General features: G+C 21.5%; 1 protein-coding gene across 2 annotated transcripts in view; it reads left to right on the forward strand.

The window, feature by feature from the left end:
• The window catches only part of LOC122502720 (uncharacterized proline-rich protein-like), a 148622-nt gene that overhangs the window by 110361 nt on the left and 20544 nt on the right, over positions 1–17717 (forward strand). Inside the window, exon 2 of one of the 2 annotated variants that reach the window (XM_043612891.1) lies at positions 5076–5179. The exons of the other annotated variant lie outside the window; for it this stretch is intronic. Coding sequence (XP_043468826.1) covers positions 5076–5128 — 53 coding nt within the window. The 3' untranslated portion in view covers positions 5129–5179. Of the gene's footprint in view, positions 1–5075; positions 5180–17717 lie in introns of those variants that run through there. 2 annotated transcript variants of the gene reach the window in all.

Below are 17717 nucleotides of genomic sequence, written 5' to 3' on the forward strand. Positions count from 1 at the left end.
ATATACATATTTTCCGCACAGGTCCGTTAAATTTTACGACCCGGTCATTTAATTGGTTCTATGAAGTGCAAATTTGAAAGTTTCTAGTTTCATTGCGCCAACGAGTTCAATGACCTGTCGCGTCACTGTTCCCACACCCGTTTGAATATACAGTGAAACCTTCTCCTTTTACTGATATTCCAATGGAAAATTATCTCTTTAACATTGCACAAATATGTTTATTACACCTATTTGACGTAAATATTGCATCCACACGTATTATCTTTTATATATACTTTAGAGAGCATTTATAAATCGTTTATGCATTTCAAATATTATATATGTTCTTTCAGCTGTTCTTAAGAAAACAACAAATGTTCTAAAGTTTCTTTTCTTTTTAATAATTCATTTTTTTTTCTTAATTAATTATTAATTATTCACGTGGAAAGATTTATTGGAAAGTGATTCCAGAAATTTTCCTTTGGAAATTCCGTCGGGATTTCGATTTGGATTTTGATACCTAATACAATTCCGATTTAAACAGATTTTCAGTTTGCAAATTCTAGTCCTGTTTGTTTCTTTTCTTCATTTTTTGCATTTTCTTTTGCACTTTTTTCTTTCTTGAATTTTTTATGATTCTAAAGTTCTGAATGTTCAAATGAACGAAATTTATTTATTTCTTCTCCAATTTAAATTTTTGTTACAATAATTTTGTGTCACTGTAAAAAGAATTATTTATAAAGTTTCTAAGTGTAAAATCTAAGTTTTTAATTTTTATTGACAACAGTAAATTTTTATAAATTATTTATAAAAATATTTCTAATAAAAAATCTTTCGTTCATTTGAACATTCAAAACTTGTGGATCATAATTTTTTTGCAGCATCTCTCTCTTTGCCTATTATTTTAATATTTGGCATATTATAATTTCATTACTTAATTTCATCTTTCCTGCATTTTTTTTTGGTCTGTTTTACATCTTTCTTGAATTTTCTTTTGCATACTTTTTTGCATCTTTAGTTGCATTTATTTGCATTTTTTTGTTCGCTTTTTTCTTGCAGCATCTGCTTTTTTTTGCTTATTATTTTTCACCTATATTACTTTTTGGCATATAATTTGACTGCAACGATGACTTTTGTACAAAATCAATCTGACATTTGTGCGAGGGAGAAAATAAGAGAAAAAATTTAAAATTGTATATTCAACTATACATTGTTTACTGTCTTGTCTTGACTATGCAAATTATTCTCGACGAGCTCCACTTGAGCCATACATGAAGTATCTAAATTACGCGAATGTTGCCCCTAGGCAGTCATAAATTGATTCGTGCACTTACGAAATCAGTCTACCTTCTTTGATGCTGTTATCTGCGTCTTTGTTTCTGTTTCTTATCCCATGTAGTTGAGAATCGTGCGAATATTCCTTGAGGAGTGAAAAATTTCCTTTTACAATATACTTTCACACTTTCACTATGATGTATATATATGTATACGTTTTGGCTCCTCTGCCAAGGAGTAAAAGTTGCATTGCTTTAATTAGAAAAAATGAAAGTCTCTTTTGTCTCAGATGGTCCCGGAGATTTATTTTCACAATCATTTGTTGAATTCTTCACTCACTTTCTTAATTTTTTTTTCATTTATTTATTGTTATTATTTATTAATTTATTTCAATTGTATACTGAAAAATACAAAGAAGAAAGAAGAATTTTGTTAAAATTTTTGAAAATTTTAATTAAATTTTTTTTCAAGAATTTCTTTGAATTTTTTTTAAAAATAATGGAGTTTCTTTAAATAATTTTAATTAAAAATTTTGAAAATAATTGAAATTAAACAATTAGTTATTAAATTTTTGCAAAGATTTTAGAAAGTAATTGAATTTTTTTGAAAATTTGTATAACGAATTAAGAAAAAAAAATGAATTCCTTCCTGAAATTGTTTTGAATATAATTGGATTTTTGCAAAGAATTTTACTATTTATAAATATAATTTAATTGTTTCGTAGAATTCATTAGAATTTCAGAAAATAATTGAATTTTTGCAAAGATTTAACTATTTATTAATATAATTGAATTTTTTCGAAGAATTTATTAAAATTTTAGAAAATAATAATTGAATTCTTTTGACAAATTTTATAAAAAATGGAGAAAAAAATTTAATTCTTTAAAAAAAAACGAAATTTATTGAATATGATTGAATTTTTGCAAAGATTTTACTGTAAAATAAAATAATTGAATTGCTTCGAAGAATTTATTGAAATTTTAGAAAATAATTGAATTCTTTGGACAAATTTTAAAGAGAAATTAAGAAAAAATGAATTCTTTCGTGAAATTGAAAATTTTACAAAATTTATTGAATCTAATTGAATTTTTGCATAGATTTTACAATTTATAAATATAATTGATTTGTTTCGAAGGATTTATTAAAATGTTAGAAAGTAATTGAATTTTTGCAAAGATTTTACTATTTATAAATATAATTTATTTATTCAAATATACGGACTGTGCCCATTCCCATAGTTGAATTTTTTCGAAGTATTTATTAACATTTTAAAGAATAATTCAATTCTTTTGACAAATTTTATTTAAAAATGGAGAAACAAATTGAATTTCTTTTAAAAAAACGAAATTTATTGAATATAATTGAATTTTTGCAAAGATTTTACTATTTATAAATATAATTTTTAATTTATTTATTCAAATATACGGGCTGTTCTCAATCTAATAATTGAATTTTTTCGAAGTATTTATTAAAATTTTAGAAAATAATTGAATTCTTTCACAAATTTTATAAAAAATTAAGAAAAAAATTGAATTCTTTCAAAAAGAACGAAATTTATGTAATATAATTCAATTTTTGCAAAGATTTTACTATTTATAGATATAATTGAATTTTTTCTACAAATTTAATAACATTTTAGAGAATAATTGAATTCTTTTGACAAATTTTATAAAAAATGGAGAAAAAAATTGAATTCTTTCGTGAAATTTTATTATAATTTTAAAATAATTGAATTTTCGCAAAGATTTTACTATTTAAAAAAATAATTAAATTGTTTCGAAAGATTTATTAAAATTTTAGAAAATAATTAAATTTTTGCAATAATTTTATAACGAATTAAAAAAATTGAATTCTTTCGTAAAATTTTTTTTAAAAATAATTGATTTTTTGCAAAGATTTTACTTTTTAAAAAAATTATTTAATTGTTTTGAAGGATTTATTAAAACTTTAGAAAATAATTGTATTCGTTCGTGAAATTTTATTAATATTTTGTTCAAAAATAAGTGATTTTTTGCAAAAAAAATTACTACTTTTAAAAATAAGTTAATTCTTACGAACAATATTATTATTTATGAAAATAATTGAATTCTTGCGAAGAATTTTATTAAAATTCTTGAAATTTATAAACAAGAATAATTATATAGTAAATTAGTTAATAATTGAATTTTTTTAAAGTTTAAATCTAAAATTATTCAAAAATTCATATTTGAAAATAAAAAATTTTTAATTTGTAGAATAATAATAATTTGAATAGCACGTTCCGCGCGTAACATTTTCTAGTAATAATTATATTTATAATAATAATTCGGTTAATCGAAAATTAGACTAAATTAATTAGTCAATTTAATATTTTTTTATTTATTAATTTTTATGTGAATTCTTGAGTCCTCGTATTTAAATCTATTTTTTATTAATAAATATATTTTTGAATAAATAAATAAATAAATAAATTTAATTGAAAAAATTTCTGGTGAAATTCGACGGCAAGAAAGCAAGTGAAAATGAGTTTAGTTTGAGGATGATGATGATAATAAAAGGAGGATGTGTAATTAGTTGTAAATGATAGTTGCAATTGACAAAGGAGCTCAATGAAATCCCACACGCTCGCGAAATCATCGACGACTCTGCTGGGTCTTAACGCAAGGCCTTTCATGAGGTCGACTCCGCCTGAGTTCGTTTTCAAATGGAGTTCCCCACGGAAAGTAAGAATGATTCTTGATGACGAAATCATGACGCATCTACTAGTTCACAATGCACTCATCCAATGTGCGTTTTACAATAAACCTGTTACTTTACTTCATCAATTAAAAGTACATGACCCAGTCAGTCCATTATAATTATGCCACTTGAAGAGAAAATATATCTTCACAAAGCGCCATTGTCATTAATATATTAGTCATTTATTATATGTACTAAATAAAAATATTTCAACTGTTTCTTCAGACTCAATCAATTTTATAATTAATTCGGTATTCATTTCAGTTATTTTTAATTGTTAATTTTGAATTATTCAGTTATTTGGATTCAATTCTATTTATTTCAATAAAAAATGTTTAAATATTCAATTCTCAGGTGTTTTCATTTATTTCAATTATTTAATATTTTTAATTGAATTATTTTTAACTATTTAATTATGAACATTCAATCTAATTAATAACAGATAATAATTTAAATTATTTGGATTTATTTCAATTATTTTCAATTATTAATTTTGAATTATTCAATTATTTCAATGAATTTTTATGTAATTCTAATGATTAATTTTGATTTATTCAATAATTAAGATTCATTCTAATTAATTACTGTTAATAGTTTTAAATCATTTGGATTTATTTCAATTATTTTCAATTAATAATTTTGAATTATTCAATTATTTGAATGAATTTTGGGTTATGTAATTTTAATGATTAATTTTTAATTAAGTTTAATTATTTTTAATTATTTGCAATTATTTCATTTATTTGCAATTATTAATTTTGTACTATTTAAATATAAAAATGAATTTCAATTAATAATTTTAAAATGTGTTTGAGTTATTTATTTAATTTAAATTATTTAATTATTTACACTCCTAATTTTCAAATATTCAATTACTTGAATTTATGTTAGTTAATTTTAATTATTTATTTCTAATTATACTTTAAATTATTTACATGTTTATTTTAATTAATTTATGTTACCACTACGAAACTTTTTAGTTTCGTAATAATTTATGTTAATAATTTTTTTATGCTCTCAATAATAAATAATAATAATATTAGAAATAAAAAGAATAATAATAATAAGAATAAAAAAATAATATAATAATTTTTTTCTTCCAGGTGAGTCAATTTATTCTTCATTACCTCGATTGAAAGGGCTATTGAGTGAGTAACAACTGGAATTTATTTTAATTTTGTACCTACTATATTGCCAATGATTTAACTTTATTTAAATTAATTCTAAATTATTAGTTTAAATCATTAAAATTTATTTTAATTAATTGCGAATTATTTTCAATAATTAATTTCCTTTTATTAATTAATAAATTTGAATTACTTCGTTTTGTTTTAACTAATTTTGAATTATTTAGATTTATTCTAATTAATTTTATAATCATTTCAATTAATTTTATTTATTTTTTAATTCTCATTTTAAATTATCTTTATCCATTTTAATTAATTTTAATAAATTTATTTATATTCTCTAAATTTTAATTAATAAATTTTACTAATGAATTATTAAAAATTACTATTTTTATATTTGAATTAGTGACTGACTTTTGCTTTTGAATTGCTCTCTAAATTTGAATTAATTAAAAATAATTAATTTCGTAGTAGAAAGTCAATCAATAATAATTGTTATGATTGTTATGTCAAATACTAATAATAAATGAAATTTTTTGTAACTAATTGAATTAGTGAAATTTTACTGTTGTTGTAGTTATTTATTTACTAATGATTAGTAAGTTTTTACAAATTGCTGAAGAAAAAAGTCAGCCACGATTTTTCTAATAATTAGTTATTTTTAAATAATTCAGATTTAGAGAGTAGTAAATTTTACTGATTAATAGTAATTTCTACTTATTTATTAGTAAAAATTACTAACTCAAATAAGCAAAAAGTTAATTACTAATTAAAATCAGTAAAAAATTTTTACTAATTCAAATTTAGAGAGTAGGTGAAAAATTAGTTGTTAAACATTTTGATAATAATAAATAAATTACATCTTCATTTTCTTTTGGAACAAGAGTTTTGAATTAATTTGAGGGAAAACAAAATTGATACATATATATAATATCAAATTTCTCTCATGCACTGTTGCTTTTTGTGATTCGACGATTATGTGTGTGTGTGTGTGTGTGTGTTTGCTGGCTTATGGTTCATTACAAAGCGGATGGAAATCTCATATCGTGAACCTCGCGTTACACGTAATTAAAAGCGCGGCTTTTAACTAGTGGATCTTGTTTTTCGCGCACATTGTCCTATTTCTGAGAGCAGCTGCCAGAGTTTCTCACTCATCAATGTCGGAGTCTTTTGGACTTTGGCATCATCAAGGCGAAACTGATTCCAGTTTATATGCGAGCTTCAGGTCACTTTGTTACTAAATTAAATCGCCAACAATAATTATTAAATACTGAAAAAAATTTATACTCTGAAAAATTTTACATTCTATTCCATATTCGCTTTTCTTCCTTTTTTTTACTTATTAATTGAACTTGATCGAAAGCTTTATCAAAATATTAAAGTTTGCTTTTTTGAAAATTGACAATTTTTTTACTAATTAACTAATTATACTTATTGAAACACTAATTAAACTCAATCAGTGGTTATTAAACAAATTTTCTGAGTCGGCCTTTTATATAGACAGCGACGCTTTACTACTTCCCTTAATTTTCTACCTTTGAATTTCTTCCTCAAATTTTTCGCAAGAAATAATAAAAAGTTAAAAATTGTTTTTAATTAATGTATATTTAAATATAAATATATAATTATAATAATTATTGAAACCATATTTATTTTAACTAATTTTTCCTAATAAAAAAATTATTAGTAAATAATAAATAAACTAGTAAATAATAAATAATTTTTATATTAAATAATAAAACTAATAATTAAATTATTAGTAAATAAAGAAGGAAATAGTATTCGAATACCTAATTAGTGAAAAATAACTAATTATTGGTAGCGATTAGTAAATACAAATATTTTAATTTGTTCTTCCATGACTTTTCCCTGATTTCCAAAGAAAATTTTGACTTTTTTCCTGACCCTAAAGAATATTCTGATTCAGTCTAAAAATTATTAAATACCAAAAAAAAAAAAAAATGTTTTATTACATTTACTTACGAATTTCTTTAATTGTAAAATTATTCAAAAACATGAATAACTAAATTTTTAAATAAGTATTTAATTATTATTTTCTCATATGAGAAAAAAAAAATTAAAATTAAAAATTAAAATTCTTCAAAACATTCAAATTCAAACATTTTTAAAATTCAACAACTTAGAAGAATATTATTATAAAACATGAAGATATCAATCACTCCGAGACTTCGACTCGAAGTAATTGAGGGGCTGGATGCTATAATGTGTTACGCGTGAACACACGGCCAGTCAGTTGGGTTATGGAGAGAAAATTTTGAAGTTGTTCAAAATGAATTTAAAATTATTGTTTCTTGTTTAGAATTTCAAGGCGAAACTTTTTTTCTAATAAAATTTTTTTATATAATTGTTTGTTTTTAAGTAAATTGAGAAAAGCGCGATTTTCTAACCTAAGAAATTTTAATGAATTTTTGACTTCAACTCGTGATTACTTCGTTAAATATTAATATTTTTCCACGAAATTTACACACAATATTCTTCAAACTAGTTCAAAAGTGAAACAATATTTAGTAATTTTTCAAAAAATTCTATGTCTAAGTAAATAATTATTTAAATAAATGTGCCGGAAAAATGATGCAGCTATTTTCAATTGAAAAAGTTGAGTGACGAATTTTCGTTTTCGGAAAACTTCCAGTGACAAAAATATTCATCAATATGTTAGGAAGTTTTTTTGAAAATTTTTCGTCATTTGATAGTAAATTAAAGAAAATAGAGCAATTTTAACAGCGTCGTGCTCTGCTGTAAACGTAAACATTGACTCACTGTATACATTGGTCTTGTAATGGCGGCCATTCCACACGTGCGCGGCCACGCCGTAATTTTACAGCAGAGCGCGACACTGTTAAAATTGCTCTATTTTCTTTAATTTATTATCAAATGACGAAAAATTTTCCAAAAAACTTCCTAACATATTGATGAACATTTTAGTCACTGGAAGTTTTCCGAAAACGAAAATTCGTCACTCAACTTTTCCAATTGAAAATAGGATAATCATTTTTCCGGCAAAATTATTTAAATAATTATTTACTTAGACATAGAATTTTTTGAAAAATTATTAAATATTGTTTCACTTTTGAACTAGTTTGAAGAATATTGTGTGTAAATTTCGTGGAAAAATATTAATATTTAACGAAGTAATCACGAGTTGAAGTCAAAAATTCATTAAAATTTTTTAGGTTAAAAAATCACGCTTTTCTCAATTTACTTAAAAACAAAAAATTATATAAAAAAATTTTATTAGAAAAAAAGTTTCGCCTTGACATTCTGAACAAGAAACAATAATTTTAAATTTATTTAGAACAACTTCAAAATTTTCTCTCCATGACCCAACTGACTGGCCGTGTGTTCACGCGTAACACATTATAGCATCCAGCCCCTCAATTGATATCTTCATGTTTTATAAAAATTTAAATTTCCATAAAATTTTTCAAAAAAAATTAAATTAATTACAAAAATTATAATAAAATTCGTTGCAAGAATTCAATTATTTTCATAAATAATAAAATTCTTAACAAGGGTTTCAAATATTTTTAATACAATTTTAAATAAATTTCTCGAAAACTGAAATTATCTTCAAACCTTTTTTACAAGAATTCAATTATATTTCACAAATAATGAAATTCTTATCGCTGAAATTCAAAAATTTTCAAAATATACTATTTTAATAAAGGATTTCAAAAGAATTTATTTATTGAAATAAAATTCATTGCAGGAATTCAATTATTTTTACAAGTAATAAAATCTTTCACATGAATTCAATTATTTAAAAAAAGATTGATAAAATTCGTTGTAAGAATTCCATTATTTTCATAAATTATAAAATTTTTCTGAGGATTTCAATATTATTTTTAATATAATTTTTAAATGAATTTCTTGAAAAATGGGATTGTTTTCTTAAATTTTTTGCAAGAATTTAATTACATTTCACGAATATAATGAAATTCTTCGTTGAAATTCAAATATTTTCAAAATCTACTATTTTAATAAAAGTTCTCAAAAAAATTCAATTATTTAAAAAAAATGTAATAAAATTCGTTGCAGGATTTCAATTATTTTCATAAATAATAAAATTCTTCGCAGGTTTTCAATTGTTTAAAAAGAAATTTGATAAAATTCGTCTGCAAGAATTTAATTATTTTTATGAATTAATAAAATTCTTCACAGGGTTTCAATTATTTTTAATACAATACAGAAATAAATAATTTATTAAATAAATGAATGTTTCTCTAAATTATTATTGAATTATCATAAAGAATTTTATCAGCATAATTGAATTTTTTTGAGGAATTTGAATAAAAACAATAATATTATTGTTTTTATTATAATATATTACTATTGTTATTAATTAACTAATTTATTTATTCTTTATTTATAATTATTTATTTGTTTATATTTTATTTTATGATTATAATGTTATTTATTTATACATTTGTATGTACACGTACATAACTTAGAACTGAACTGAATTGTAAGAAAAATACCGAAAATGACCTAGTTTGGGGTAAAACGAAATTTTTCCCAAGTTTTGAATTTGATTGATGTTAAAGTTTTCTTATAGAGTTAAAGATTAGATTTGTGTGAATGCGCTCTTGATAATAAAAGTTATTTCCCCTGGAAAAGAGAGAGAGAGAGAGAGAGAGAGAAAAAAAAAGAAAAATTCTACTCTCTCATGAACTTCTCTTGGCACTATGGACCTTTTCTCCTTCTCGATATGAGCGCCCTGGTTTTTGAAGGCCGCGCGGCCGACGAACCATCGAGGACGGGGTGAGCTACTCTTTCTGACTTTACTTTGCTTCCTTAGGGTGTGTTCACACTTATTGCACCCACGCGTATTCTCAAACGCCACACTAGTCAATAATAATTTATTCCCGTTCGACCTCCTTTGTCCGCACTATTCGTTATAGTTGCTAGGATATTTCTCATATTATTCCTTATTCCATCTCTCGAGAAGTGTATTCTCTTTCAATTCTCTTTCAACAAATCTATTATTTATATTATAGACATAATTAGAATAAAATTAAAATTAAAATAATTTCTATTGTTTATATATTTTTAATGTTATTCTATTTTTTACATTATTCTATTATTATTATTCTATATATTATTATTTTATTTCTATTTTTAATTACTTTATTATCAATTACTTAAACTCTTAAGTTCTACGAGATTAACGTCGACGCTTAGCGACGAAAACTACTTTACGGGGATGTAAATATCACTTTTGACATTGTTTTCATTTTTCTAGGATTGTTACAATTTGTAGGACACTATTTTAGCTTAAAATTTAAAACTACTTAAAAAATATAATATTTTTCTAAATTTTAAGAAATAGTATTATTATTAATTTATTATTATTATTAATAAATATATTCTATTTTTAATAACTTTTCTTTTTAGAAAAAAAATAAATTATTGAAGTATAGTTATTAGTGTAATAAATATAGAAATTGTAATTGAAATGAATATTTGTTTTCCATTCATTAAAACAATATGAATTTATTGCTTTAATAAATTGAAAGTTTCCATCTTCAGTGGGAGTAGTGTTTTTGAGGAAAATTGTTGCAATTGGAATTTGTCAGAGCCCTACATCTCGGTCATATAATGACTGTCCAACCCTCTCGTTGCAAAGAGACAGAGGCGGCCTCAATACAGAAGGCCGCACGGCCGATGAACTATCGGGGCCGGGGTGAACTGTCTTGCCTCCTTGGTCTTTGCAGACCTTAAGCTCCGTTCACAATAAACATGCTTTTCTCTTTCGTTCGCCTAGAATTCTCCAACTTTCCAATCTAACTATTTTTCCACTCAGAGTATTAGAAAAAATTGTGTAATTTTTTTTATTATTATTATTTTAAAGAATTTTTCGTATCACTGGGTTGCCACAGGTCAGGGAAAAGTTAGGGAAAGTAGAATTGGTTAGAGAATTTAGGGATTTTTATTAAAAGAATTGGAGAAAATTTAATTTTTAGAATTTACTAGAAAATTTAGTTTACCAATTCTACTTTCCGAATCTTTAGAATTCATAAGAAAATTCTGAATGTTTCTTTTTTGTTCACCTCATAAACTATGAAATCACCACAAATTGTAATACAAAACCTTCAATTTTTTCAATTTCTGACAATAATTTCTTTTTGAATAACTTAAATCTTGAATAACTATCGTAAAATAATTACTTATAAATTATTAAATGAATAATTTTACTCAAATATTTCAAAATTAATTTAATTTTTAAAAAGAGTTGCGTTTACTATTTTCATAAATAAATGAACTTCAAAAGGTTTTAATTTAAAATTTTATAAAATTTCAATTTTAAATAAATTTAATTAGAAATTTTAAAGAACTTCGATTTTTTTTAAATTTTAATAATTCAAATTCTTCTGAAATTAGTTAAATTTGTTATAATATATATTTAATTAATTATTAAAAATAATGGATTTATAGAAGAATTTTAGTTTAAAACAATAAAAAAAATTGAATTTTGTAGAAGTTACAAATGATTGCAGAAAGTTAACTATTTTCAAAAGTAATAAAATTCTTCGTAGAAATTCAATTATGTTTGAAAATTGAAAAAAAAATCTCGTCAAAATCACAATTATCTTTATAATCTTTATAAATAATAGAATTCTTCTTCAAAATTTAATTATTTTCAAAAAATTTTCCTCATTTCAATAATTTTCAATATCTCTACTATTTTAATAAAACTACTCAAAAGAAATCAATTATTTAAAAAAAATTTTAATAAAATTGTACGCGAACATTTAATTATTTTCATAAATAATAAAAATTTCAAAGGAATTCAATTATTTACAAATTTTTGAAAAATTTCTTCGCAATAATTCAATTATTTTCGTAAATAGTGAAATTTTTTTAAGGAATTCAATTATTTTCATAAATAATAATACAGAATTTCCGATATTATAATACTGAAGAATTTCAATTATTTTTAATATAATTTAATTGAATTCCTCGAAAGAATTCAATTATTTAAAAATTTGTTGATAAAATTCTGTATGAGAATTCAATTATTTTCATAAATAATAAAAATCATCGCAGAATTTCAATTATTTTTAATACAATTTAAATCAAATTTCTTGAAAAATGTAACTATTCTTAAAAATTTTATTAAAATTCGTCAAAAGAATTCAATTATTTAAAAATTTGGTAATACAATATTTTATATGAAGTAAATTTTAAGAAATATTCAATTATTCAATAAATAATTTACTTTTGTAATATTTAAATAATTGAATTCTTGTAGAATTTTCTAATAAAAATTGATTTAATAATGAATTTTAGTTAAAATTTTAGATAATAATTGAATATGAAAATAATTTTGATAGGTTTCGGTAACAATATTTTTATAATTTATAATATAAAATAATTATTTTATCTCTCGAACATTTTTAATTATAATAAAAAAATGAAGAAAACGATCACTCCGAATATTCGACATATTTTTAAATATTTGAATTCTTCCAAGGAATTCAATTAAAATTGTTTTGAAAATAATTGAATTCCTGCAAAGAATTTTACTATTTATAAAATTAATTGAAATCTTCGAAGAATTCATTAAAATTTTTAAAAATCACTAAATTTTCATAAAGAATTTTATAAAAATTAAATGTATTCAAAATAAGTGAATTAATCAGAAGAATTATATTATTTTTTTGAAAATAATTAAATTCTTTAAATTTTTTTAACGAATATATTTAAAAGTTGCATTGAAAGTAATTTAATTGACATATAGAATTTCGTTAAATATTTTGAGAATAAGTGATTTATTTTTAGTGAGAATTTTAAATTCTTCTTGAAATTGAATTGCATGGAAATTTTTGAAAATAATTGAATTCATTCCTGAAATTTTATTAAAATTTTGCTAAAAATAATTGAATTGTTGCAAAAAAATGTTACTATTTTATAAAAATAATTGAATTCTAGCGAAGAATTTTGCGATTTATAAAAATAATTGAATTGTTTAGAAGGATTTATTAAAATTTTAGAAAATAATTGAATTCTTTCGTGAAATTTTATTAAAACTTTTAAAAATAATTAAAATTTTTGCACAACATTTTACTGTTTATAAAAATAATTGAATTCTTGCGAATAATTGTATTAAAATTTTTGAAAATATAAACAATGATAAAATTTTATTATAAATCATGAAAAATACCTGCATATTTTCGATTTGTCAACTAATAGTTTCTAAAGAAAAAAAAACGTACACAAAAACTAACTTTAAACTGTGGACAGACAGAATGAATTACGAAGATTATTATAGTTAATTCAGGTAATTTAAAATTTGCATAATAAATTAAATCTAAAATCGATTCCAATTCGAATATTAATAAATTTTGTCTACACAAATAAAATTTAAGATTATTTAAAAAGTCAATCACTTGAAATTTGAATTAAAATTTAAATAAAATTAAAAATTCTGATCAATTGGAAATAAAATCTAATAAAATTTTGATTAAATCAAAATTTGGATAGAATTAAAAATTTAAAAACATTGTATTTTGAATAATTTAACTATATTTTCAGTAGATATTAGAATTTTAATCATTTGAATTAAAAGAATTCTAAAAATACTTTTTAAAAATAGTTTTCAATAATATTTGGAAGATTTTTTCCCTGATTTTTCTTATAATTGAAAAATTTTCAAATAATTGAAAATTTGATGAGGAAAAAAATTTAAAACAGCAGAATTTTTATTTTTATTTAGGTATCGCATTTCTTCCCTAATTTGTAAAATACTATTACAAAATTTTATATTATTGTAAATTATAACTTGGTCCTTTCATTGGATATAAAAAAAGTCCGACATAGATTTTGAAGATTTTGAACTAAACTTTCAGTAGCAGTTGGAAAAAAAAATTTTAAATTCCGATTTTATATGTTAAGGAGTAAAAAAAGTGTCTTTTTCACTCCACTCTACTCTAAAGATTAATTAATTTATTAAATACTTTAATTTAAAATAAATCACAAACTTATACTCTACTTTTATTTCCAGCCATTAGAACTTTTTTCCACACTCGAATATTGAATGAGAGAAAAAAAGCAGTAGAAAACAAGAAGTAAAGTAAAACAAAGTAAACAAGAAAGTGTAAAAAGAAGTGAGGAGAAAATAAAGACATTAAAGATTCACGCTTGTTTATGCGTATACGCTTAAAGTAGTAATCGATTGTGTCTGGCTATTGTTAGTGATACTCCACTGTGTGACTCGAAGTGATGACTTTGACACTGTTACTTGTTAGTCTGTCTCTTTGCATATACATATATATATACACAGTTTGCTAACTTTAGTTGCAATACATAAATTATTCAAATCTTTGTTGACAAAGTAAAGATATTAAGCGGGGTGGTGGTTAAGATACTCCCTTTGAAAAGTAACAAAGAAACTTGGTTGTATTTTCAATGTACATGCTCTCACGTCATGAATTATGATAAAGAGGCTCGTTCTATACTTGGATGTATATAAGCGCCCCAGATAAACGAAGGACAGGCCGGTGAACTATGGAGATGAAATTCGTGATTCGTTCAAAATGATAAAACATCGTCTGACAAATATATATATTTATAAAAATGCAGTGAGCAAATTCCGGATCCTTTTCGGTATAGATATTAATAATGTAGATATAAATAAGTAAACAAATAAACAAACAAACTAAAACTAAAGTAAACTTCAAATAAAAATAAATAAATATACAAATATAATACATGTATTTGTTTATTTTGTTAATTATTTCTATATATTATTTAATTGGTAGAAAAAATCAGGAATATTCAATAATTAGTTACTTTCTACTAATAAATAGTAATTTTCTACTAATAAATAATTGTTTTTTACACTAATAAACAATTATTTTCTGCTAATTAATTATTAATTAATTAATAGGTAATAATTAATTATTTTCAAATAATTCATTATTTTTTATTAATAATTAATAAAGAATATTCTGATTGATTCACTCTAAGAATGATTAGATACTCAAAAAAATATTCTATTATATTTATTTGCGAATTTCTTTAATTGGAAAATTATTGGAAAACATCAATAACTAAATTTTTAAATAAGTATTTAATTATTATTTTTCCATATAGGAATTAAAATTCTTCAAAACATTTAAATTAAAAAATTTTTGAAAAGTAACAAAGAAACTTGGTTGTATTAACGATAATAATAATAATTATTATTATTAAAGATGACCGAGTGATAAAATCATTATTTAGTTTTATAAGAATATTCCTTTAACTTCTTCAAAATTATTTTTATTATTTCATTCCAATTCTTCTTTTTTAGAAGTTTTAACTAAAATTCTTCTTTAAATCAATTATTTTAAATAATTTTTGAAAAAGTTCTTTGAGAAATTTCAAATCCATTTGTTTTGTATAATTGCATTTTTCGATTAATTAATTTAAAAATGGTATTAAAAATAATTGAAATTCTGCGATAAGTTTTATTATTTATGAAAATAACTGAATTTTTGTAAAAAAATTTATTATTTATACAAATGATTAAATATTTGCGTAGAATTTTGTAAAAATTGTTTTTAAATAGTAGATATTAAAAATCATTAAATTGAGGAAAGTTTTTGGAAATAATTGTAATTTTGCAAGAATTTTATTAAAATTTTTGAAAATAATTGAATTTTGGAATAGAATTTTATTCTTTATAAAGATAATTCAAATTTTGAGACTTTTTTAAAAATTTTTGCTATCATTTGTAACTTCTCCGAAATTAAATTTTTTTAGTGTTTTCAACTAAAATTCTTCTTTAAATCCATTATTTTCTTTTAAAATTGAATTAATTTTGAAATAATTAAGTAAAATTCTTCAAAAGGTTTTAATTTGAAATTTCATAAAATTTCAATTTTGACTAAATTTAAATAGAAATTCTGAAGAACTTAGAATTAAAAAAAATGATTCAAATTCTTCTGAAATTAGTTTTATTTTTTAATATATATTTAATTAATTATTGAAAATATCGGATTTATAGATAAATTTTGAAAAAGTTACAAATGATTGCACAAATTCAATTATTTTCAAAAGTATTAAAATTCGTTGGAAAAATTCAATTGCTTATAAATTTGTTAATGAAATTTTGTTATGAGAATTTAATTTTAAAAAACATTCAATTATTTTTAAAAGTTATCAAATTCTTCACAAAAATTCAATTATGTTCAAAAATTAAAAAAAAATTCTCGTCAAAATTTCAATTACTTTCAAAAATTTTCCAAACAAATTCAATTATTTCAAAAAAATTTCAATTAAATTGGACACAAACATTTAATTATTTTTATAAATAATAAAAAGGTCACAGGAATTCAATTATTTACAAATTTTCTATACAAATTTTTTCCCAATAATTCAATTATTTTCATAAATAATACTACAGAATTTTATATATAATAATACTGGAGAGTTTCAATTATTTTTAATACAATTTAATCAAATTCCTCGAAAGAATGCAATTATTTAAAAATTTGTTGATAAAATTCTGTATGAGAATTTAATTATTTTCAAAAGTAATAATATTCTTCACAGAAATTCAATTATTTATTTATTATTTATTTATAAACGGGCAAAGTTTAAACAGAGAATTATGTTCAAAAATTTTTTTAAATTCTCGTAAACATTCTAATTATCTTTTTAAATACCTAATAAAATTCTTCTCAGGACTTTAATTATTTAAAAAAATTTTTATAAAATTCTTGTCAAAATTATAATTATTTTCAAAAATTTTCCACAATTCAATGATTTTTTAATGTCTACTATTTTCATAAAATTTTCCAAAAAAATTCGATTATTATTTTCATAAATAATAAATATCGTAGAAATTTTATTATTTACAAATTTTTTTATAAATTTCTTCGCAATAATTAAATTATTTTTATAAATGATAAATATCATAAAAATTCAATTATTTACAAATGTTTTATAAAGTTCTTCGCAATAAATTCAATTATTTTTCATAAATAATAACATTTTTTTATAGAGATTCAATTCAAATTTATAGAATTCAATTATTTTTTGTAATTGAATATTTGAATTCTAGTAGAATTTTCTAATACAAATTGATTTAAAAATGAATATCATGTAAAATTATAGATAATAATTGAATATTAAAAGCGGTAGGTCAGGGGAAAAGTCCAAATTTTGTCTGGAAATCATGGAATAGTCAGGGAAACAAGAAAATTAAATTTTTGTGAATGAAAAAAAAATTATAGGAGAATAAAATAATGAAAGGAAGAATGATATGAAGGAAAGAGAAAATGAAAAAAAGAGTGAAAGAAAAAGGATAGAAGGAGATAAAGAAAAATGATAAAATAAAAAAGAGAGTGAAAAACAAAGAAAGAAAGAGAACAAGAAAAAGTACAAAAAGAAGGAAAGAATGAAGAAAAGAATAAAAGGAAGAAAGATAGAAGGATAAAGAAAGAATGAAGCACTTTGGAAAAGTTGATATTATGCAATTTCCCGATAAAATGAGACATTTCACAAAAAAAAGGCAAAAAAAGGCGAAAAAAGGTGTTGGATATTTGTGAAATAAAGAATAATCCAATCCCATGAGGTTCCTTTTACAACATTGATTGGATGGGAGAGTTG

Source organism: Leptopilina heterotoma, unplaced genomic scaffold (genome assembly GCF_015476425.1).
Source record: "Leptopilina heterotoma isolate Lh14 unplaced genomic scaffold, ASM1547642v1 Lhet_237, whole genome shotgun sequence".
NCBI classification, from domain to species: domain Eukaryota; kingdom Metazoa; phylum Arthropoda; class Insecta; order Hymenoptera; family Figitidae; genus Leptopilina; species Leptopilina heterotoma.